This window comes from Chlamydotis macqueenii, chromosome 22, assembly GCF_036417535.1.
Source record: "Chlamydotis macqueenii isolate bChlMac1 chromosome 22, bChlMac1.mat, whole genome shotgun sequence".
Classification (NCBI taxonomy): domain Eukaryota; kingdom Metazoa; phylum Chordata; class Aves; order Otidiformes; family Otididae; genus Chlamydotis; species Chlamydotis macqueenii.
The window spans coordinates 4,829,234-4,852,163 of NC_141577.1; the positions used below are offsets into that span (position 1 = coordinate 4,829,234).

Sequence of the window (22,930 nt, forward strand, 5' to 3'; positions counted from 1 at the left end):
GTAAGGAAAGGCCCAAGATTTGCCCCGCACGGGGAGCGGCAGGCACAGGCACGGCTGATGGCATCACCCCAGAGGGGTCCGGTTTGGCAGGAGGGGGGCATTTCTCTTCCCCACCCGGGAACCGGGGGCCAGGCGCAAGGCCAAGGTGCTTTCAGCCACAGTCTCATTTCTGCAGGGGCAAAGATGTCCCCAACACAACACCTGAGAAGCAGATCCTGCACCCCAGGAGAATGCAGGGAAAGGGGACAGCACCCCGCTAACCTGCGGGAGAGCACAACTTTCACAGCTGGAGTTGCTCTGCACCCCAGTGCTTAGAGAGCTCCCCAGCAGCCAGGACAAATGATCTCAAGAAATAGCCTTGGCCCACATTTACCTCAGTCCATGGCATCAGCAGCCTGGGAACAGAAACAGGCAGAAACGTAATACACCAGACGCAGAAAGAGCGGGGCAGACAGCCAGCAGCCCGGCAGACGCTGCTGCTGTGCGCTCTCCCCGTGCTGTGCAGGGGGTGGCGCGGGACAGCAAGCTAACCAGTTGCCACCATCACCCATGGTAGCCAAACGCTAAGAACAAAACAGATTTGGTCTTCAATTTTAACACAAAGGAGTAACAAACGCATTTCTCACAAATCTAGGGCTGGGAGCCCCAACGTGAACCAAGAGCAACCAAACAGACACAAGTTTCAGCACTATTTCCCCCCCTCATTATGTAACTGACTTTTTAACCAAAACCGTTCCACCTCAGCACCACAGCGTTGTCACAAGCAAGCACTCGGTACTGTCAAATTGCCACTAAGGTTAAGAAGGGTTACGACAAAGCGAACCGCATCTCGTGCTGATTTATTTAGAAATCCCATTATTTAGCAGAGGAGCAGGGAGCTCCCAGAGAACGAGGGGCAGGGCTACAACAAAACCTGAGTGGTCGCTGCCTTGTAGGCATCAGGAAGAGCTCTCGGATCAAGCTGTGCCACGTTAGATCAGCACAGCTTTCTCCCAGTCAAGCAAAAAGCCAAGCAGCAGTGCCTCCCAACTGGCCTGTGGCAGGGTCCCCCCAGGCACAGAGGCTCTCTGCGGCTCTGGCAGGGGGTTACGGGCACTCGAGGCTCCCCAGGATTGTTTGTGATGGCTCTAAAGGCAGCTACAAGAAACAGCAGGTCCCCACTCTGCCAGCAGATGCCTTAGACATGAAGCAGTGTGGGGACTGGAGATTTCTCGAGCACATGAAGGCACTTTGGCATCAATCCACTTCCCCTGAAGTCCGAATCACACCCACGCTCAGAGTGCTATTTTTGGGGGGGAAAAAAAAAAAACGCTTAAGGCTTTTGGGGTACGAGTGCCCAGGGGGAGCATTTACAGAGTCTTCTTTTAGTGCTGCTTTTTCCCCCCAACTCCTGCTGGCTACCAAAGACTCTGGTTGCATTTACCTGAGCAAAGCAGGTCCTGCTCCACGAACAGCTACACATGCATCCAAGCCAGACCTGTGCACACAGCACCTGAGGAGCCTGCAGCACCTTGCTGTAGTTTGCAGTAGTATAACTGGCACACCTGCTCGCCTATGAATTCCACAGATATCCCCTGAACACTCTGATAATCCTCTGGTCTTACGAGTCACACAGGATCTGCACAGAGAATTTATCAGAAAGACCAGGGCATACATTTTCTTTTAGTGATGATTTTAACTGTCACATTTGCATGTTCAGCATTTGGCGTGCCTGGAAGGCAATTCAGAATTCATCTCCCAGCATCAGAGACCACACAAGCTCCAGCAAACACAGTATAAACACATTCCACAAGATCAAAGCTACTGCAAAGCCTGACACCGAAGCCCTGAACAGTTAGCCAGTCAGCAGCGAAACACTTCTGGCAACAAACCCCCTGATTTCTCACAGATTGGACAAGTCACACATCTTGTACCCGAGCAAAGGGATGGTAAAGTGCTGAATAGGTTCTGAGTTGTAGGAGCTTTAAACTCCCGAGTGTTTCAAGTCTTCATTTCCTGTTCTTACTTTGGGGAGTGTTCTTTACTGGGTGATGCAGTTGTCTCCCATGTCCTGAGCATATCTGTCAGATATTGCCGTCCGTAAGTCCTTCACCTCTTTGCGAAGCTGTTTTACCTCCACCAGTTTCTTTGCAAGTCCGTCGGGGCTCAGCAAGTCGTCCTTCTCCTTAGCAGAGCACTGCACAGCTGTGGAGTCAGAGGAGGGAGTTACCTCACATGCAATTCTGACCAAGGATCACACACATTTGCAAGTGAGCCAGAAAAAAAAAAACAACACACATTTGCAATAGAGGAACTACTTAACATTTAGTTATTTCAGCACACGCCTTTAGAGCTAGCTAACAGCAGAAAGAGGGTTCAGAATCCTAGAAAGATGAGAACCTTTCATGCTACATTATATGCAAGTTCTTTTCAGGGTTTGCTCTGCCATCACTCTGCATACTTACAGCAAATGCCCAGGAGCAGAGAGATATTGGGATCCTTGCCTTGAGCCGTCTGAGTGACAACGCTGTAGACAGATTGCAAATCCTGCAGACAACTGGCCAGCTCGCCGTGCAGCTCCTGGGCGAGGCGAGCTGTCTCAGCAGGCAGCGGCTGGGTTGTTAGCTCTGCCTGCCGGAGCCGTTCCTGAAGGGTCAGGTTCTTCTCGATGAGATCTTGGTTCTGCACTGAAAGCTAAAAAAATGGACACAGCAGATCAGTGGTACAGAACTAGCACACTTAAAGCAATGTAACGGAATTGCTCGATGACGATGGGAGCACCAAGGGCAGGAGGAGCTGGTTTACATCAAGCCCTCCAGAGTCTTGCTAGAGGAGCAAGTGTCAGCCCTATAGCATGTGAGCATTTGGCTTTCCTGGCTCAGACAGGAAGCGCCCCGTGACACCGCACCGTCCCCACCGAGGTGTGATGCAGCCAAACGTGTGCCAGGCGCTCACCCCAGCACTGGCTGTCCCTTCCCTCAAGGGCTGCCATTGTGCTTGGCTTCCTTTAGGCTTGAGAGCGGGGCTCAGCCCTGCGCTTCTGCCAGGGCTGTAGTCCAGTTTGGGCTCCTGCTCACCGCCTTGCTGCCCCCAGCTGGCAAGCTCAGCATCCTCCACCACAACCCGCAGCCCCAGCTGAAGTTCCTGGGGCAGAAACTGCCTTTCTCCTCCTGCTTTTGAACAGAGAAGAGCCCCTTTCAGAGCACTGACAGGGCGACTGACTAGCAGGAAGCAGGAGAGGTTGTGCTGCTGACTGCAAATTAAGGGTCTTGCTGAAAGACAATCCATTGTTCGTTCAACTGCTGTGCATGGGCACTCTAAACACTCCCATTCTGACCTCTTTCACAGCGGTCCGGAGCTGCTGCAGTGCATTTTCTCTTCTCATCCCCTCCTCTCTCAGAGCTTGGCTTGTCCCCTCTTCCTGGGCCACCTGTTCTTCCAGGTTCTGGAACAGACCATGGGAAAGTAGTAAGTCTATCTCACTTCACAGCGGACTCTCAAATCCTAGGTCCCGCCGCAGTCACCTCTCACCTTTACTTGCAAGGACAACTGCTCCATCTTCTTCTGCTGTTTGTCCATGATCTGGAATCAAAAGCAGAGGCAAAAGAAGTGGCCACACAGACTCAGTAATACCACCAGGACTGATTTTTCCTTCAGTAGGACAGCATCCCCTCCTCCTCTTTTCTGTCCACTTACTGTTCTAATCACTGCCTCTGCTAGTAGTCGATTTAGATTCCCTGATGAAAGGCACCTGATAAAAGGCACCATTAGAAGCACCAGCTAAAAACAGACTGGAGAAGTTGCATTCTTGTGGTTTTCCTCTCCCCCCTTCTGCATTCTGCAACTTCTCTACAGTGTTACCGTAGGAGTGCATGGTAATCACTCCAAGAAAAGCTTTTAAAACCCCTCAGTCTGGAACTCCAGGAACTGCTGCTTCAGTGTAGTTGTGACTGCCTCTATGACTGCAGAAGTCCTTGACTTCATTTTAGTGCCTGCTGTGACTCACTGGAAGGAAAAAAGTGTGATTCCCGGCTAGGACAGCCTGTTACCTTCCTGAGGCAGTCACATTCTTTCTTCAGAGTGTCATTTTCTATTTTCTGTCTCTCCCCATCCTGGGCAGGGGGTCCTCTCTCTGCATTCTTTACACACTGCTGCAACTTGTCCTGCAAGCTGAAATTAGCAGAACATTTAGGGTGTTTCCCTCACTAAACAATATGAGGAGGCAAATGATTTTCATATCAGATGTCAGTGTTCCTCTGTTTGCATCCCAGCTTGCAAACGGCCAGGGCTGTGAAGGAGGGAGTCCCTCTCCCCGGACGCAGCCCTGCCCATGACATTGGCACATTTGCAGAGACGCAATGATTATGGATCACGTAGGTCTGTTTTGCAAGGAGTTACGGTTGAGAGCAGTATCCTGAGGACACAGACAAACCCAGGTGACAATCAGAGGCCCCCTTTATTTCAGCCATCTGGTTCTGCTCCCACTCTCCCCCCTTGGCATGCCGAATTTGAACATGGTGTTTTGGTGAGTGCTCACATAATCACCACAAATCCATGGTAACCTAGTACTGACAGGTACGACAGCGGCTGTGCTGACTCACCACTGCTCTTCAGTGCTAAGATGAAGTTTATTCTAATCCTCCTGATTTTTTTACCTGTGCACAGTGGAAAGAAGCTCCAGCTCCTTCTGTTTTTGGGTTTCTAGCTGCATCTCTTGATCCCTGAAAGCGGCTCGGACATCTCCAAGCTCTGTTTCCAGTGCCAGCACTGTTTCCTGCATAGCAGTACTCTTCAGTTCAGATTCCTTCAGCTGCAACAAAGACCATCACAACATTCTAGAGACCTCCCAGGGGTTTCACCACACAAACCATGTTTCAACTACATCTGCAATGCCGATTTTCACTATGCACATGGCAGTTCTCAGCTATAGCTCAGAATATTCCTCCTCCAAAAAGGCCAGACCACAACTTTAGTTGAGCAGCTGCAGAAAAGCAACCTGAGAAAGTATCTGAAGAGCTATCATCACAGCTTAGAGGAATCTTTACCTTCTGACTCTGTTTCTGGTGGTCCTCAAGAGTTGGTAAGTCAGCCAGGTATCGTTCCAAGGTCTCAATTCTCTGTTGTCTCTCTCTGTTTTGTTCAGATTCCTTCTGACATTTCTTTTTAAGATTATTAATGTGTTTGTCTCTTCCCTTTACCTGCAGGCACAGTAATATACAAGTTCAGTTTATATAATTTATTTTCCGTTCTTCAGTCCTCTTTACGCCCTCTCATCTACCCTTTTCTACAGCACTCAACACCAAAATACAACATCACCTTAACTCAGTAGCATTTCTGCTCACTTAGCTAAAGACAGGCTGCTTCTCTGGTTAAAAGAAGAGGCACTGAAATACTTTAACTGCAGGAAGAAGGGCTTTTGCTTATAAACCAAAGAATTCTACAAGGAGATCAGAAAATACCTACAACACTACCACAGAAAACTTTCACCTAGGCACTACACTGAGTCTTAGTTTCTTGAAGAAAATGGCCTTCCCATCTCTAGAGCAATGGGATCATACCCTTTCTTCCTGCTTCTTTAACTCCTCTGCATGTTTCTGCATAGTTTCCTTCAGCGACTCCCGGACCAGCTTTGCATCCACCTCTGCAGCAGCCAGTTTTCTCTCCAATTCAATCTTTTCCTTACTGAGGGATTCAGTCTTCTCTGTGAACTGTGCTCGAAGGAAGGTGTTCTCCCGCTGCAGCTCCTGCAAACAGAGACAGCCTATGAATTCAGTTAGTTACAAATTGCCACTAAGCAGCCGCGCTATCTCAGAGCTGTGTTCTCAGCCCTCTTAATTCCCAAACACCATTCAGCCCATCTTACATCCCGCGGTATCTGAAATAGCACTTGTCAGTGCTGCCAGGCGTTTGTACCACTAGCACAGCTTCTGAACAAACCGTAGTACTTCAGGGCTGGAAACCTCAAGAATCACAGAGGATCTCAGAGAGGCAATTGAGACCCCACACAAAGGATAGCTTTATTCTGCATAGCCCTCCTACTCAGGAAACGCCTAACGAGAAGTGGTAGGGCCGTTGGATTCAACAAGTATTTCTACTGACACGCTGTTGCAGCCAGTTACCTGCATTCTCAACATGTAGACATCTCCATAGGGTGCTGGACAGCCAAGCATGGCACCGTGAACCTGCAGTTCACTTTCCCGGACCTTCTGCTCCAACTGGGATATGTGTTGTCTTTGTCTGTAAAAAAACCCAGGTAATATACTCTTCTCAAACACACAGCGGAGCACAATACAACGTCAACAGTGCCACAACAACTCTAATGCTCCATACAGTGACAAGCAGAACAGAAAGACAACTCTGCAACTCAAAACTGACCTGCAGAGAAATGATCTGAAAGATATCTATTTTAACTCTGTTACAATTGGTATTAACTCTTCTTCAATCCCCTCCCTCCAAAGCCTCCCCTGCCCAGCAATGATTATACATAAAAAGACCCAAGCTTTGCATGCTTTGGAGGATCCAGCCCGGCTGCGGAGCTTATGAGTAAAATGAACAGACACCAGAGGACTCAAAATGTGCAAGAAGAAAAAGTATTTACAGTCCAAATGCTGAAGGTGGTTTTCATTAGGACTTACTTTTTCTAAAGGCTTATGGACCACTAGCAGTAGGTATGAGAAGCGGTGTTTGCCAGTCCAAACTCACAGAAAAAGAACAAGCCTAAAGCAAAGATATCAAAGAGCTCCCAGAAAGTCCTCAAGCAAAAAGGCAATAGTTTTGACATTTGTCCTGGTTTCAGCAGGGATAGAGTTAATTTTCCTCTCGGTAGCTGGTGCGTTTTGGATTCCAGATATCACATTCCAGATAACTGTGATGTAAACAAATCTTTATCCCTTACAAAACACAGAAAACCATAAGCAAAACTGATCTGTTTGAACCCTTTGGGATCACCATCCTACTTCCAAGAGGAAGGGGAGGAGAGCTCACGAAAAAAATAGTCTGTTTTCAAAGGTCATTGTGTTATTCTTTGCAACAAAAACTCAAGTGGGTAAAAGGGACTCTGAGATACGAGTTTTCCTTGGCATTTTCAAAATCTCCCCTTTCCAAAAGGAAATGCACCAGACCCCTTAAACCACATGTTTGTATCAAACTCTCACCTGTCAATGAGAAGCTCTTTCTCCTTGAGCAGGTTTTCATTGGAGTTCAGGATATTGATCCACTGAGCTGGATCAGGTGTAGGCAGCGAAGGAGAATACATCATGGGATGGTGGCAGGCACCTCCATTTTGTAACTGCAAGAAAAGGCAAAACGAGGAGGGAGAGGTTTGTGCTCCACAGAGGTAACTGCAACATTGCTAGAGCTATTTTGCACACTGTGTGCTCATCTGCATGCCAGGACATAGCTATTTCAGTCTCTGTCGATGTCCAAGAACAAGTAACTTTGCCCGAGCACAACTGGAGATGAATAAATAATTTTAGATCACTGTGCTAGCTCACTGGAAACAATTTGTCTCTGTTAGAGTACAGCTGGTAGGAGGTGTTAGACTGTTTCCACCTAATAAACTGCAGTTAGTTTTATGCATCTTAAAAAAAAAAAAGTCTGTTTCCTAACTCTAGATACAGAATACAATTATTCTAGAAACTGTTAAGAACTTCTTGGCATGCTTTCTCTGCAGTTCCCAGCAGACAGGATATTCACCTCTCGATCCGAAACGTGCAGTGCTGTAACATAATACAGGGCTGCTCTACATAAGCAGCACATCAAACAATACCTGCGACACCACATGTTTCAGAGCAAATAATTGAGAGACTTTCAGTGTAAGACAGGGAGAAGCATCAAACATTTTCCCCCTTGCTTGGTAAGTCTGGGACAACGATTCATGACTAAAGAGACAGGAAGGGTTACAAATTCATACATTCATACAAACAGCTCCCTACCTGCATTTGCTCTATTTGCAATTGCACTTTCTCCAGCTGTTTTTTCCAAGCACTGAGCTCACAGCCCCTCTCGTGCGGATGTAGCGTGCAAGCTTCTTGCATCCATGCTTGAGATGAAGGAGTTACAGGTTTTGAAAAGAAACCATTGGCCTGGAGTCCCGTTGGCATCAGCCTGCTCCCGCTCGGCCACGTCCCGTCCTGAGGCTCGCAGGCTCCGTTAGCCCCTGCCGCTTGCTTACTCTCTGGCAGCACCTTATAATGGTCCTTTCCTGCCTCAGCCACCCCAGAGGCTGGATTGAACTTCTGGAACCTGTGGAGAGGGTCAGTGCAGAAACTATCCAGAAAGAGAGACTGGTTAAGGGTGCGCTCGATGGCAGGGATGTCAAACTTCCAAGTATCTTCTGTTCTCACGTGATCAGAAACAGGATGCCAGGATTGCTCCAAACCATTCTGCCCTGAAGTCCCGTAGTGACGCAAGAGATCCCTGGGTGGCACCTGAGACGACTTTCTGGTATTAAAGTCCTCATTTCTCATGAGCCCTGCATGTTCAGAAGCAGATCCCGGCATAGCAGCTTTGGAAGTACTCTGTGAACAGCTCTGGTCTCCCACAGAGCGCAGCTTGGAGGGCGAGGCACCCAGTGTAGAAGGCATAACGTGGGCTGTTGGGATGGTCACTTGGGTTTTGATGGGTCGGAATGAGGAACCGTTACTGGAATTGCAAAAGTCTAGGGAAAGAAGAAAAGTGATATTTTAATTACAATCCTGAAAATATTCTGACTTGAACAGCTCTTCCTCTGCTGAACAACTTTCTGAAAGAATTTTAAAAACTGATTCTTTTCCCTCTAAGCATGTCCTCGTAAGCAGTAGCAAAACGTAAGGCAGACCTGTATTCCCCCTCACTACAAGTTTCAGGAGCCTGCTGACATTTTCCTAGCTCCATAAACCACAGGGAGAATCCAAGTTTAGTTCAGTACACATTTTTAATTCCTTGTTTTCAAACTACTCTAGTATAATCTTAAATCAATAAGGTTATCTTTCTACAGGCTTAGAAATCAAGTCCTTTAAATTGAATAAAAAGGCTGAAAAACTTACTCAGCTGAACACTGAGACCTTGATTCTGTTCTGCCGGTCCCACAGCTCAGCAACTCTGAACCGTACCCAAAGCTAAGCGCAGCCTTCACTAAGCCCATGATGAGCTTCAAACACAGCTGAACACCAGATCACCAAGCGGTTGACCTTCGAACTCCTCCAGGACACTGCAGCAGAAGAGTTTTTTCTAGAGGCGAGAGTAATGGCTCTTGCCTTGTTGCCACAGGAAATAAGACAGAGCTCAGCACATGCACCCCAACGTGAGCCCATCCTGTCAGACGGGCACCAAACCTGGCTACATAGAAATAGAGGGTTATTCTTAGCAGCTCTCAGGTTTCAATACAGCAAGAGCTGAGAAAGGCAAACAGCAAAGCGCCTGTTCCCACTCCTCGTCCCGCTACGTTCTGTACCGCAGTAATTCCAAGTTTCTCCCAGATACACAAACTCATTTTCTCCATGGGTTTGGCTAAAGGCCCGTCCCCACATGATGTTTCCCTAACCCAACACCAGGACTGTTAGGTCACACTTCCACCTGTCTGTAACCCCAGAGCATTGCTACAAGGAGGAATAAAAGGTTACAGCTTGAACAGGGCTAAAAACAGATTCTGCAGACCACCATCAAACTGCAAGAGATCTATCGCAATAAAGGCACAAGACCTTCTCCTCAAAAATGAACAGGAGGGAGGGAAAATCCCTTACACACTACTTGGCTGTGCCTAGGAACTCCAAAGAACACCATGCTACCAAGCAGTCACAAGCATGTTTACCTTGGGTACAGAAGAGACAGTACCATTTCCTTTGACAGCCTCTAAATTTAAACTGCAGTATCACTATCAGGAACTCGAGTTCTCTGACCAGCACGCCACGTGCGGATGCTGCAATCGGTCCTTGAGTGTGCTAATGGTCGTCACAACACTTCTGACTAATGTCCTGACCCGAAAGTCAGGGCGGTTCAGCCAACTGTCAGCGCTGCGACTCAGCCTCGGCTCTTACAAACAAGGCTTCAACCTTACAGACGTTCAGAAGAGCAACTTCCGAAAGAGCCATCATCTCCCCTGCCCTCAGTGTGTAACTGGGTGTTTTATTATCCTGGGAGAGGTCAGATTGGACACTTAAACATACTCTCTAGTAATATTTCCAGCAATATTTCCACAAGCCAGGCTTTCTAAAAAGCTTTCATTTCAACTCACACATTATTAAGATCTACAGCTCATTCAAAAGGCTCAGGGCAGCTTGTGAAAGGCAGAAATCCGTGAAGTGCATTGTTTTAAAGAACATCACAGACTTCCTTGCTGCTGGAAGAAGAATCAGAAAATCAATAGTGGTTAATGTCACTTTCATGGATGAAGAGGAAAATACAGGTGGGACAAGCAATTTCACAGAACGTGCCTCAGCTGAGGGCAAGGCTCCAGCACTCTTCAGGGAGAAGCACACAGCTCTAACACCAAGGAGACATGCACAAAGGCACATTGAGCTGAAGTCTCTAGAGGCACCTATAAATTATTTTGAAAAAAAACCAAAAAAAAACCAAAAAAAAACCCAAAAAAACCCAAACCAACACACAACAGACTTGCTGATAAATCACTTGCTGGTCAATATGAACCCACAAATCACCAAGGTGGCTCTTTCAGTCAGCTAAAAAAACGCTTACTACAGTTAGAAGATAACCAAACTGGCCGAGAGAAACAGCAAGGTCCGTAATCACTTGTTTATATTTCAGGCAGCGTATCTGTGAACTGAGGCACCAGTTTTGAAATAGCCTCCAAACATCGTTCTAGATTCTGCTCTCCCCGAGTTTTACATTCCAGGGTTCAGCAATATCAGGCTATTTAACGCTTGTCAGTCTCCTAAGGAAACGTAAAGTCTGCGGCTGTTATTGCGCCGTCCCACACTGACCGTCACCTTCTGTGCTGTCCGAGCAGGAGGTCCCAACGCCCCCGTCCCCGCTGTCGGCCTCGCTTGAACAGCGACTGACACGGCTCTGGAACTTTGCAGACAACATCGGCGTTTTCCAGTCAGTCTCCAAGAAATGACTCTTCTGACTGGTGCTGGGATCTGGAGAGAATAAGCCAGGGCTACGCTGTAGCCAACAGACTGAAAAGCCTTTTAATGTACTTAATTAAGCCACACCTAATTATCCTAGCCATACTTAATTCCCCATGCTACCAAAACCCAAACCGACCCTTACTTGACTCCCCTTGTCGCTAAAGAAATCTCTTTTGAAAAAGGAAGTAGCAGCAAGCACACAGAAGTGAGATAATATCAACAATCAATCTTGTTACAGAAGTCAGAATGCAAAAGCAGTAAATTATATTCCCACTGATAAGTTTGGTGATATCACACTCAGCTGATGCCCTGGTACTCAGACTAAAAAGAAGAGGGGCAGCGTTGGCAGACAGCAAAACTGGTTAAATTAAAGATACATTTTTGCATTACTCTTCCAGATTTATCAGGTACCACTCAAGAGAGAGGTTTGTTATCAAATGATTCTCCACCCTTGCAGACCCATGCAATTGTTTTATTTTGCAAGAATAAGATATTGGGTTTTTAATAAAAAGCTTTTGGTAAAGAACTCTTCTCAGGGCCACCTGTCTCCTCAAAGAAACTGAAACAGGATCCGGTAACAGCAGGGCTTTAAAGAAAGGACTGTGCTTACCTGACGGATCGTTCTGCTGGGGCCTCAGGTCTGGATGTTTCTCAAAAGCAGCCATCTTATCTATCCAGTGAACTACAGGGCAATAAATAAACCCCACATTTTAAACTGGCATAAACCGAGCCCTTTTCCCACTAACCAAGCAAAGGGTACACACATATCAGCTTCTCTTCACTCAGAGCGAGACAGTATTTCATATTTAATTAGCATCTCCTCCTGAGGGTATCTCTGTTTCCTCCCCGCAGCAACAGAGGCAATACTTTTAAACCCCTTGCAGTTATCGTAGGTTTTCTTCATGCCTGAGAAACGAGGAGAGTTCCTGCTTGCAATATCCTCTAGGTATGCAGGAGTTCAGCAGCGCCTTTCAGCTGAGGCATGTGTTATCCCCATTGTAGTTATTTATAGAGCATCAGTCACCACGGTACCTACACGCTAGCTTTATGACTATAGAGACTAAAAATTTTTCTTTAAAAGTCTTCACTCTGAACCAGTTCATCTCTGCCCTCTGTAGAGGTCACTGAGCAACTACAGGCAGAAGGCAGCCACTGAAAACTTCGCATTGCTGTTCCATAAATGACAACCCTCACCTACCCAGAGCTTTGGTTTAATTTATCTGCTTATCTGAGTACTTCAGGCAGTGAATTTCCTGCCTCTAATTATACAAGTATAATTTACAGCTCCCGGGCTTCACTGTGGAAAACCAAGGCCTCTCACCTCTCCCCCAGTCAAACATGAAATCCTCAGTTACCAGCTCTTACAGATTTTTGCTCAACTGATTCAAAGAGCTCATGGAAACCATTAATTCTTAGAAAACACACACATACAGATTTTACAACGTAGGATAGACATTGGGAATACAACAGGATAATGAACCAGATGTGGCATTTTACTTAGACAGCAAATAAATAGAACATTTCTGGCTAAACACGGTGCTTATTTTGTTCAATTTACGTATGTTTCTGAAATTCCCGAGTTTAAATCTCAGGCTCCAACAGGGAAATTCAAAGATACGCTGTTGAAATAAACCACACAAAGCAACCCAAGCCTGCCCGCCTCACTCAGCACCCGCCTCTCACCCACCCCACCCCACCCCACCGACCCGCCCCGGCCAGCAGCGGGGTCAGGGCAGGCCCTGCGGAGGGGGCAGCAAGGGACACGTGAAAAATAAGAAAAAAAAAAAAAAAAGAAAAAAAAAAAGGAGGAGAAAGAGGAAGGGGCGCGGTGGGCGACGGAGAGAGAGGGAGCAGCGCTTTACCCGATGGAGGGGGCGAGTTTGGGGGGGTCCCTAAGGGGAAGGGGCCGCCGAGCCGCCCCGAGGCGGAGGAGCAGGGACGGCTTCACCGAGGGGGAGCACAGGAGGGGCGCTGCCCCACACCCCCGAGGGGCGAGGGGGGGGGTGAGGCCCGGCGGCGGGAGGGCCCCCGGGCGGGCCCCAGCCCCTCACCTGGCTCTCCCGCCGCGCTCGCGCTGCCCCGCGCGCCGCGACCGTTACAGCCGCCGGAGGGGGCGTGGCAGCGGGAAAAGGGGCAGGGCCCCGCAGCCTATCGGGCGCGCCGGCCCCGCCCCCGCCCCTCTCTCATTGGCTCATCCGAAGGCTGCTCCCCGCCCCGCAGCTTCGCGGAGGGAGTGACGGTTTCTGGCGGAGGAAAACTGTCCGCAGCCGCCGTCCGTAGGGCGGGGCCTGAAGGAGACGAGCTGGCCCTTACCTTGCGCGTGCGCGGTGCCGACGGCGGCGGGGCCCAGCCGGGCGGTGTGTGAGGGCGGGGCGGCGGAGGGCACGTCTCTTCCCAGTCCGGCCCAGTCCCCCCCAGTCCCGCAGTTCCCCCCACCGTACAGACTCCACCGCCCGTTCAGGGTCCCCCCCGGGGCTCCCCAGCCAGCCCAGGCCCCCAGGCCGGGCGGCCGCCCCGAGCTGGGCCCCCTCACTCCCCTCTGCCCGCTGGGCCGGAAAGGTCAGCGCTGTCCTGGCTGAGAGGCCGCGGCGCGGGGCCCTTCGTTATGCCGGGCCACGCCGGGGCTCCTGACGTGAAGCGCGGGGTCACCTTCGCTCCATGGGCAGGGCCAGCGGCGGCTGGAGCAGCAGCACTGCCGGCAGCGAGGCCTCGCTAGCCATGGGGAGCCTCTCCCCAGCCTGGGGCCTGGCACTGGCCCCCCACGGGCTGGGTGCTGCTGTTGGCGGCCATGGCCGCCCCAGGGTGGCGGGAGCTGCGCGAGTGGCCCGGGTTACCCCCGCGACCTCTTCTTCAGCGATGGCCTCTGGGAGAGCTGTGTGGAGATGTTCCAGGGCCCGGCCTGTCGCACCCTCGCCGAGGACGTGGCTCGTTTCTGGCCCGTGCGGGTGCCGAGAGCGGCCGCTGTGGGTTTGCTGCTGCTGGGGGTCCTGGCCTACGCCCTGGCCATGCTGGGGGTACGGTGGTGGGCCCCCCCACCGCAGCCCAACTGGGTGGCTGCTGCCAGGCTCCTGCTGATGCTGGCAGGTGCCGCGTACCTGGGTGCCGCTTCCTACATGGCTCATCGGGTGCTGCAGGATTTGGCCAGCCTGCAGACCCCCCCAGCAGACCGCTTCCACCTGGGGACGTGTCTCTACCTGGGCTGGAGTGGCGGAGCGGCCGAGGTGCTGGCTGGCACCCGCCTGGCCACCAGCTCCTGCAGGAAACGGGGATTCGTGGAGGGGCTGGCCGCTGCCCCGTATGAGGTGGATTATTGAGGTGTTGGGACAGGCTGGTTCCTGCCGCAAGCGTCACCGGATGATGCTGACGGTGACAGGGGCTCCTCAGCCTCCCGCTGTGACCGTCCTGCACCCCTGGCCGCCCCTGGACCATCACTGGGTGGAAGAGGTGGGCCTGCTCCCCGTTTGACCTCCTCCTCGGTAATTTTTCACTTAAAAGCAAGCTGGCGCGGATGCTTTCTCGCTTGTTACTTGGTGGTGCTTTAATCCTTATGCCAGTTTTAGCCCCTGCAGCCGAATAAAGAGCGTCCCAGCTGTAGCACGTCTGTACGGGACTGGATGGCCCTCCCCATTTCCAAGCTGACCACATCTCCTCCCCCTCCTGCCCCTGACCAGCTGCACAAAGCCCCCTGAGCCCCTCAGCCCCCCACCCTGGGATGCCACAACCCTTTCCTGGTGGCACATAGCACGGGCGGGCGCTGGCTGTCACCGCGGGGACACCTCAGCGCCAGGAAAAACCACGGCACAATCGTTCCTCATCGACACAGCTTTATTTACAGCAGAGAAACCCTGGCCGGGTCAGCGTGCATGGCGGGGGCGCGTTCCTGCAGGAAAAGGCCCCCGTTGCCGACGTGCGGCCGAGGAAAAAGTCCTTGTCACGGCAGCGTCCCACCCCAGGGAGCGAGGGTGTAGCAGAAGCCACTCCTGCGCCAGGTCCACGCTGGGGGCTGAGCCTTCAAAAACGTCATCAGTCCCCCCACGCGCCCCCCACCAGCACGGGAGAACACCCCCTTTGCTCCGCAGCGCTGTGATTTTTATCGGCAACGGTCCGTGCCGGAGAGGGTCCTGGTGGGGTGTCAGGGTTCGGCCGCCTCTTCGGGGGGCCTGTGCTCGGCCCCGAGCGCCCCGTCGGGGTCCTGGCCCTGCCGCCCTGCCCACCACTCCCGCAGCTCCTGGTACAGCTCCTGGTGCTCTTCCTTCCAGCGCGTAAACTTCTCCGAAGTGAGCGCAGCGTCGCCGAGCAGCTGCTCCAGAGCCTGCAGCTCCGCCAGCTTCGCCTGCCGAGAAGAGGGGCGCGTTTTGGGGTGCCCACCCGTGGGCGGGGGGAGAGGGGGGGCTTTGGAGGGGGATCGGGGTGCTGCGGACTCCCACCTTGAGCGTGCTCTGCAGGGCTCGCACCGCGTGCACCCGCTCGTTGATGCGGGGGTTCTTGTTGCGCCGGACGAAGGACTTGCGGCACTGCTCCTGCGTCAGGAACCGCTGCTGCCCGATGAGGGACACCCCGCCCTGCTTCAGGCACCGCATCAGGCACTCGAGATCCTCCCCGGCGGGGTCTGAGCGAGGAGAGGGGACACCATAGGGTGGGGGGGACAGCCCCAAATCCTGGGGCGGGGATGCCCCTCCACGTGACCTCGCCCCGAGAGGATCTCGAGACACTACAGGCCTGACGCTCAGAGACATCCCAACTCGAGTCGCCCCCCCTGCGCACGCACGCACGCACACATGCAAAAGGGTGCCCCTAACTTCAATCGAAGGGTGCGCAGGAGGCAGCGGGGTGACAGATGTCACCACCCGGCACCTACCCATGGGCGAGCAGGGCCGGGGGCTGCCCTGGGGGCTGCTGGCCGCGCTGCTGGGCTCCCCGCTGGCCAGGAAGAGCTGGGCTTTCTCCGGGGCGTTTTGCAGCCTCTTCTTTGGCCGGGGGAGAGACAGGGCGAGAGGTGAGACGAGGACCCTCCGTCCCCTCCCCGGGATCTCCCCTGGGGCCACTCACCGAGTCACAGCCGTGCCTGGGGGACTCCTCGTCGGGGTCCTCGGCTTCCGTCTCGCTGTAGCAGTCTGGAGGCCACGGGGGAGGACGGCGGGAGCGGGAAGCAGCAGGCTGCTCCCCCAGCCCTCCCCGGGGCTGAGCGCCACCCCAGCCCTCCTCTCAGGGGCCACTTCTCACATTTCCCCCAAATCACGGGCACGGCTCCCAGCGGTCCCACGCAGGGGCCCCACCAGGACTCCCAGCCCGCAGCTCCCCGTGGGGTCCCCATCTCCCAGCCCGGGAAGGGCCCCTTACCTTCCTCTCTGTCTGGGACCGACTGGTGGGCCAGCGCGTACTTCGTTTTGGCTGTTATCAGGTGACTGACCCACCTGGGGACAGGAGGGACAGCCGGAGGGTGACGGGCAGCCCGGTGCGGTGGGCCTGGCACCGGCTGTCGCGTCACTCACATGCTCAGGTCAGCCAGCGTTTCCGCGGCGAAGACGAAGGGCTTGTACCTCTGATGGGAGAGCTGGAACACACTGGAGGAGGACGAGCCTTCGCTGCTGGGGCTCCCCGGCACCGGAGCCAGCCCTGTCCAGCCTCCCCCGTCCCACAGCCCCGCCATCCCGACCCAGCCCGGGGCTTTTCCCCCGCTGTTGGAGACGCTCCCCAGCCCCGGGAACACCGGTAGCGCGATGCACATCTCGCTCAAAGCGAGGGCTCCCATCTCGCATGCCGTATCCCACCTGCGTGTCCCCGTGGTGGTGGTCAGGTCTCCACAGGGATCCCACCGGCCCCGTGGGGACCCCACCACCACCGCAGGGACACACGGGTGGTACCCAGCAGAGCTCATCGGCACGCGCCCTTGGGACAGCATCCTCCCCTCCACGCCCGGCTGGGCAGTCCACGGCGAGACAGACCCCACTCACTATTTCTTCTTCTGCTCCCTCGTGCTCTCCAGGTCGTAGGTGGCCACGTTGATGAGACCTGCAGCCTTCTCGTCCTGCGAAGGAGACACGGCCGCGTTCATCGCCCGCCTCGGCTGCCCCACGTGGGGATCGAGGACACCCAGCATCCCCGCTCACGTTGGGGTGGTGGTACCAGTAGAGCGTGTGGCCCTTCAGCACAAACCAGCACCGCTTCCACTTCTGGGCCATGAAGCCGACGTGGTCCTTCTTCTTCAGGAGCCACCCATCGCAGTCCACCCGGCCCAGGTCCCGGCACGAGACCCGCCGGCGGCTCAGCCTGGTCGCCACTCCTGCCCGCCGCAGCATTGGGGTGGGGGATCAAGAAGGGGGCACAGAGGGGAAAGCCCCCAGCCCCATTTGCCCCAGCCCTGGCAGCGTCCTGCTTACCTTTTGCTCTGCGTCCCGTCGGGGGGCTGCCCTGGATGAGGAGACAGAGACGAGTGGTTGGGGACGACGCAGGGGGGCGAGGGCAGCGCAGCGTTAGCTGAGCTCCCCCAGCAGCACCCGCAGCTCCTTGGGGACCCCCAGCTCGCACGCCCCGCAGCAGCGAGCTCGGAGGGGAACCCACCCCAGGGATGGGCATTTGCCTCCTGACTCAGTCGGGACATGAAGACACCCACCGACGTCCCCCCAAGGCTCAGGGCTTTTCTCCCACCAGCTCTCACCTCTCCAGGGATTTGGCTGGGCTCTGCGCCCGCTGCCTCCGCGGCGCAGGCTCCGGCGGCAGTGGGGGTGCCTGGGGAGCTCGGGGTGCCACCCTCCCACGCTGCCTCCTTCTCCGCAGCACCTGCAACCAGTGAGCAGGGCTGCAGCCTCCCATCCCAAGGGAGAAACCACTCTATTCCCGGACACCCCCTCTGCTCCCCCCTTACCACGGCCGGGCAGCCCTGGCAGCTCTCCCACAGCCGCCCCGGGCAGCCTCGGGTCCTGCTCGTCCTCTCCGTCGGTGACAGGCTCTGGCACCGAGTCCGGCCCCGAGTCCAAGTCAGCAGCAGCACTGGGGGGAAAAAGGAGTCCCTGAGCCGAAAATCCCCTCCACCGCCACGGGGGTCCCGCTGTTGGAGTCCGGCCAGCGCTCGCTCGAGCGCCCGCAGCTTTCCCTGCCCGAGGAGGACGAAGGCGACGTGGCGGCGGTGGCTCGGCGCTGGCTCCAGCGGCCTCCGCGCTCTCCGGTGGAGTCAGAGCCGGCTCGGCACACTCCTTTCCATTCCAGGAGAGGAGAAGGGTCACGTCTAAATATAGTTTCAACCCCATTAAAACGTTACCAAGTGAATGAATTACAAACACAGCCGCTTTCTTTTCCTTCCTTAAGACCGCTGGTGGCTTTCCGGGGTTGACCACAGGCAGCTGCCGTGCTGCCGGCACCTCTTTCCCCAAAAAAAGCTGGGAAGGGGCCTCAGGCGCACCCAAACGCCTCTGCACTGGCCGGACTGGGGGTGTTGGGGTGTCAGGGGAGGGGGCTCACCTGGAGGTCAGGGACACGGGGCTGCCTGGGCACTCGCCGCTCCCGCTGCCGAGGGGATCCGCAGCGTCCGGAAATGCTCCCGGGAGCTGCAGATGGAGCGTCAGGGCCAGCCCGCGTCCCACAGTGGTCCCCCAGCGCCGTAGGGACCACCAACGCGGTGGGAGATGCCCAGCTCCGAGCATTCTTGCCTGGTTCCCAGCACGGCCCAGTGCGGCACTGGGGCTGGACTGGGACAGCTCACCTGCTGCCTGGGAGAGCGGGGCGAGCTTGGGGGGCCGAGGGGGATCTTCTTCAGCACCAGCGTCACCCCGCTCGCCTTCTCCAGCAGCTTCTTCTCCAGGTTGCCGCGCGTCCAGCCCACCTGCACGCACGCCCTGCTGACCCACGGGACGTCGCCCCGGCCCCACGCTGCCCCGTGGCCGCCCCACACCCCCCACAGCTCCCGCATCCCCAAAACCTCCCTCAGCTGCAGCTCCTGCCTCCCCCGCACCCTCCCTGGCCGTGGCTCCTGTATCCTGCGCGTTTCCCCAGCCACAGCTCCCACGTCCTCCAAATCCTCGTGGCCACAGCTCCCATGGCCCACGGCCCCCCCCCGCCATGCCGGGACTCCGAAACCAGCACCCGAGCCCCCGCCGTCCTCCCCAACTCACCACCACCTGCTCGTTGACCTGCACGATCTCGTCTCCGGGCAGGATGCGGCCCTCGTGGGCAGCCAGGGCCTGGGGCAGAGGCAGGGTGGGAGTAGGGTGCCCAGCCCCAGGTGCTCACCGTCCCCCCCCCAGTTAATCCGCGCTACAGGAGGACTGGGAGGGGGTTAACCATTAACCTGCAGCCTGACCCTGCGCAGCACCAGCCAGAGCGGAGCGGCTGGTGGCACCAGGGTGCGGAGGAGGGCTCCCACCACGGCCTGGGCTGTGCTCACTCGTGAGATGAGCTGCACGGTCTCAGCTACAGACAGCCACCCCCAGCTCTGGGGCCGGGGCGGGGGGGAGCATGGATTAGGGCCCTAAGAGGCTCGTGGGATTGGGCTGGATGGGTTGCAGCTGGGACGGGCAGAATTCCCCACGGCAGGCGCTAAAAGGGGGCGACTGGGGGTGGCAAGAGGAGGGGGTGACAGACCCCCCCTACTCACCTCTGAGGCGGTGGCAGACACAAAGTGCAGGCAGGAGCTGGTGGAGGTGATCTCGAGGCCCTGAGGAGAACAGGAGGGAGGTGTGAGGGGGGTGCTGGGGGTCCCGGGGCAGTGGAGGGCACTGGAGGGGACTGGGGACTCACCAGCGGGGTGGTGGGGAGCGGCGGGGGGCTCCCCAGAGGGTCAGAGGGCAGCGTTGGGGTGTCAGGGGATGTCAGGGCCCCCCCCCACAGGCTGGGGGGTGGCATCGGGGTGTCAGGGGATGTTGGGGGGCTCCCCCACAGGCCAGCAGGCAGTGTTGGGGTGGCGGGGGACACTGGGGGGCTGCCCCGCGGGCCGGGGGGCAGCACCAGCCCCACACGCTGCAGCACAGCCCTGCAGTCCAGCAGCGCCGGGGGGCTGCAGCCCACGATGCTCTCGCAGATGCCCACGATGTGCTGGCACTGCGGGTGACAGTGACGGGGTGGGGGGGCTCAGGGGGGTGGCCCTGGCCCCCCCCATGCCCGCCACCCCCCTCCTCACCCAGCACTTACGATCTGCAGGATCCGGCCATCCCTCTCAGCTGTGGGGCAGTCCTGGGGGGACAAAACGTGGGGCTGAGCGGGATGGGATGGCTCAGCCCCCCTCCATCCCAGCTAGGGGGACCCCTCCCCATACCACATTCCCCCCCCCCCCAGACACTTTGGGGGACAGGAGAGCAAGTGGCTGCCTCCCCACCCTGACTCCCCTGCCCATCACCGTGGCCTCGGGGCAGCGCACTGGGCACCCACCAGCTGCAGGGTCTCCGCCAGTTGGGCGCAGAGCAGGACAATGTCCCGGGTGGCCGAAAAGTCGTTGAGGGTGGAGAACAGGTACCTGGGGCGGGGGGGGGGGGGGGGGGGTGGGACGGACACAGAGAGCTCAGGCCCAGACGCGGGGGGGCACCCAGCACCCACGGGTGCCCTCACCCACCCCGGACCTGTTGAGCCAGGAGAAGAGGCCCTTGGCGGCCCCGACCAGGTCGACGACGCGGGCCAGGAGGGTGAGGGAGGGCGGCCGGGGGGCAGCCCCTGCCAGGGACCCCCCCAGCACCAGGCTCTGGGTGCCCTGCGCCAGCTCCCGCAGCTTCTCCGTCAGCATCCGCAGGCTGGTGCTCGCCAGCCCCGCGTCCTGCGGTGGGGGGGACACGGGTGCCGGGAGATGGGAGGGCAGCAGGGGTCCCTGGGGTGCCCTCCACCACGTCCTCACCTCCCAACCCAGGGTGCACCCGAATCCCACCTCCACCCAGCCCAGGGTGTCCCCACGTCCCGTCCCCCCCCCCATCCCAAGGTTTCCCCTTTTTCCCCACTCCCAGCCCAAGGTTTCCCCATTTCCCACCCCCCCGCATCCCTCCCCCCCGCCCCCGCCGCGGGACCCCCGCAGCACCCATGGGTGCGGGCACTCACCAGGGCGCGGAGCTGCTCCACGGCCTCCAGCAGCAGCTCCTGGTGCCCCAGGCGCCACACGCCCAGCGTCTCCAGGACCCCCGGCGACAGCCCCAGCAGCTGGGGCCCCGCCAGCCCCCAGGCCTCGAAGGGGTACCCCTGCACCTCCGCGTCCAGCCCTGCCCGCAGCACCAGCCGGATACTGGGAGGGGGAAGAGGGTTCCCACCGCCCCCCCCACCCCCCTGCACCGATGTCCCCCCCTTGCCCCTGGCTGGGTGACACCCGGCTGCTGGGAGGGCTCCCTCCGTGCAACGAGTTTGCCTGGTCTCAGCCCAGACAACGAGGCAACCAGACCCCTTCTCCACCCCCCCATCCAGGAATCTCCCCCCCCCCGCCCCAGGAACAAAGGGTGAGGGATAAAAAAGGCTGCCCACCCCCCCCCGAGCCACACCAGGCCACCTGTGTATCCCCAAAGCAGGGACAGCCCACCCCAGACCCCCACCCAGGGCCTGCAGCAGGGTCCTGCTCCGGTTGGGGGGCAGCCGGGGCGCGGGGGGGCCTCACCTCGGAGCCAGGCGGCCGCCTGAGCGGGGCCCCAGGCACCCACGGGCTCCATGGCGGCCAGGCCGGAACCGGTGGCGGGAGCGGCTGCTCACCTGCGCCAGGGATGGGCGGCCCCATTGGTGCACCCGCGTGCCGCTCACCATGGCCTCCCGCCGAGGCCGCCCGCCCAGTACAACCCAGTACAATCCAGTACGACCCCGCAGGGCGAGGCCCCACGACGCGCCCCGGTGAATCACGGGCCGGACGGTGACGCACGGCTGCCGAAACCCCCTCGGGGAAACGGGAGCCCCCCAGCCTCAGTTTCCCCTCGGCTGTGAGATAAGGTGTCCCCCTCCGCCCACCGCATGCAATGAGGGCTGAGTCCCAACAGAACTCATTGCACCAGTGGGTGCCCCCCCCCCCAGGAGCCAGGCACCCTACGGGCATGAGGTTTTGCCCCACAGACCCCCAAGAGAGCCTGAGGGAAGCCCCTGCTCAGCCCCCTCCCCCGGGTATTTTGGGAGGTTCACACCCCCCCTCCCCAAGTCACAATTCCCACCCCTTCCTTCGCAGGTGGGGAAACTGAGGCAGGGGGCAGCCCCACACAGGCCTGCAGATGGGCTGCCCCTGCACAGCCTGGCTCTCCCCCCCCCCAAACCCGCCCTGGACTGGCGCTGCCCCCCCCGCCAGCGCCTCGGCGCCCGTCTCCCCCCGCCCCGGCGTGTGCGCTTGGGGGAGCAGCGGGCGCTGATTGCGGCTGACAGTTGCTCGGCGCTCGCCGGGTGCCTGCCGCCCTTTCCGAGAGGGCCGTGGGGCCGGCGAGCGGGCGACAGACACGGACCCCCCTCGCAGCAGCTGGGACGGGGGTCTCGGGGTTGTGCGGGGGGGCCCAGCCCCGCTGTGGACCCACGGGGCCTGATCCTGCCGCTCCCCGCCACGCCATGGTCATCCGCCCCAGACGCTTAACGCCGGGGTACTTCCGTCTGCTGCAGGTAAGGGGGGAGCAGGGTGGGGGGCAGCCCACAGGGACCCCCGCGACTGCCCACACTGCTGACCAGGCCCGCCGGCCGTGGGAGCCGTGCCCGGCCATACCCTCGCTCCAGGCTGGCAGCAAGGGTGCTGGTGCTGGAGCCCCAAAACGCTGCATGGGGCACCCAGAAAGCATCCTGACACCTGGGGGGCCCACAAATCTGCCCCCATTCCCCTTACATCCTAGCTGGGCGCGATGGGGACACCGAGGGCACGGCCTCAGGCCCCCTGTCCCTGTCAGATTTGAGGTGCGGGGGTCTCGCAGCGCTCCCCTCCCCTCCCCTCTCCTCTCCTCTCTCCCCCTGCAGATGCAGCT

General features: G+C 57.0%; 2 protein-coding genes across 4 annotated transcripts; both read right to left on the reverse strand.

Moving 5' to 3' along the window:
* Positions 1-1,641: 1,641 nt before the first annotated feature.
* CEP85 (centrosomal protein 85) lies at positions 1,642-13,141 on the reverse strand. 2 transcript variants are annotated; one of them, XM_086764992.1, is made up of 14 exons: positions 13,100-13,141; positions 11,659-11,730; positions 10,905-11,057; positions 7,914-8,638; positions 7,134-7,267; positions 6,099-6,216; positions 5,538-5,723; positions 5,025-5,177; positions 4,635-4,789; positions 4,029-4,149; positions 3,511-3,561; positions 3,317-3,424; positions 2,445-2,673; positions 1,642-2,184 (listed from the first exon to the last, which is right to left on the reverse strand). In XM_086764992.1, exons 2-14 carry the CDS (start codon positions 11,711-11,713, stop codon positions 2,021-2,023), a joined length of 2,352 nt encoding a protein of 783 aa, XP_086621118.1. In that variant the 5' UTR covers positions 11,714-11,730; positions 13,100-13,141; the 3' UTR covers positions 1,642-2,020. The 2 variants fall into 2 exon arrangements, with proteins under 2 accessions (XP_086621118.1, XP_086621117.1); XM_086764991.1 differs by having other exon boundaries at positions 10,899-11,057.
* Positions 13,142-14,855: 1,714 nt separating this feature from the next.
* Positions 14,856-21,658, reverse strand: CNKSR1 (connector enhancer of kinase suppressor of Ras 1). Of its 2 annotated transcripts, none has more exons than XM_086765024.1 (21): positions 21,607-21,658; positions 21,063-21,220; positions 20,597-20,787; positions 20,409-20,493; positions 20,172-20,213; positions 19,782-20,081; positions 19,639-19,698; positions 19,157-19,225; positions 18,748-18,867; positions 18,507-18,592; positions 17,914-18,038; positions 17,707-17,828; positions 17,429-17,459; positions 17,159-17,331; positions 17,003-17,076; positions 16,541-16,612; positions 16,389-16,462; positions 16,098-16,162; positions 15,907-16,012; positions 15,476-15,657; positions 14,856-15,381 (listed from the first exon to the last, which is right to left on the reverse strand). In XM_086765024.1, the coding sequence occupies exons 1-21, from the start codon at positions 21,656-21,658 to the stop codon at positions 15,181-15,183; spliced, it is 2,388 nt and encodes a 795-aa protein (XP_086621150.1). In that variant the 3' UTR covers positions 14,856-15,180. The 2 variants fall into 2 exon arrangements, with proteins under 2 accessions (XP_086621150.1, XP_086621148.1); XM_086765022.1 differs by having other exon boundaries at positions 15,907-16,015.
* Positions 21,659-22,930: the final 1,272 nt, after the last annotated feature.

What these genes read in the sequence shown, in the direction of transcription:
- CEP85 (XM_086764991.1), bottom strand. Translation starts at nt 11,713, where the DNA reads ATGGCTGCTTTTGAGAAACATCCAGACCTGAGGCCCCAGCAGAACGAT. An exon ending in TGCAAATAGAGCAAATGCAG is followed by an intron (nt 7,268 to 7,913) that starts GTAGGGAGCTGT and finishes CTTTTCTTGCAG; the next exon opens with TTACAAAATGGAGGTGCCTG. An exon ending in TCTACATGTTGAGAATGCAG is followed by an intron (nt 5,724 to 6,098) that starts GTAACTGGCTGC and finishes CTCTGTTTGCAG; the next exon opens with GAGCTGCAGCGGGAGAACAC.
- CNKSR1 (XM_086765022.1), bottom strand. Translation starts at nt 21,658, where the DNA reads ATGGAGCCCGTGGGTGCCTGGGGCCCCGCTCAGGCGGCCGCCTGGCTC. An exon ending in CCAGGCACGGCTGTGACTCG is followed by an intron (nt 16,016 to 16,097) that starts GTGAGTGGCCCC and finishes CCCCGGCCAAAG; the next exon opens with AAGAGGCTGCAAAACGCCCC. An exon ending in CCCTGCAGAGCACGCTCAAG is followed by an intron (nt 15,382 to 15,475) that starts GTGGGAGTCCGC and finishes TCTTCTCGGCAG; the next exon opens with GCGAAGCTGGCGGAGCTGCA.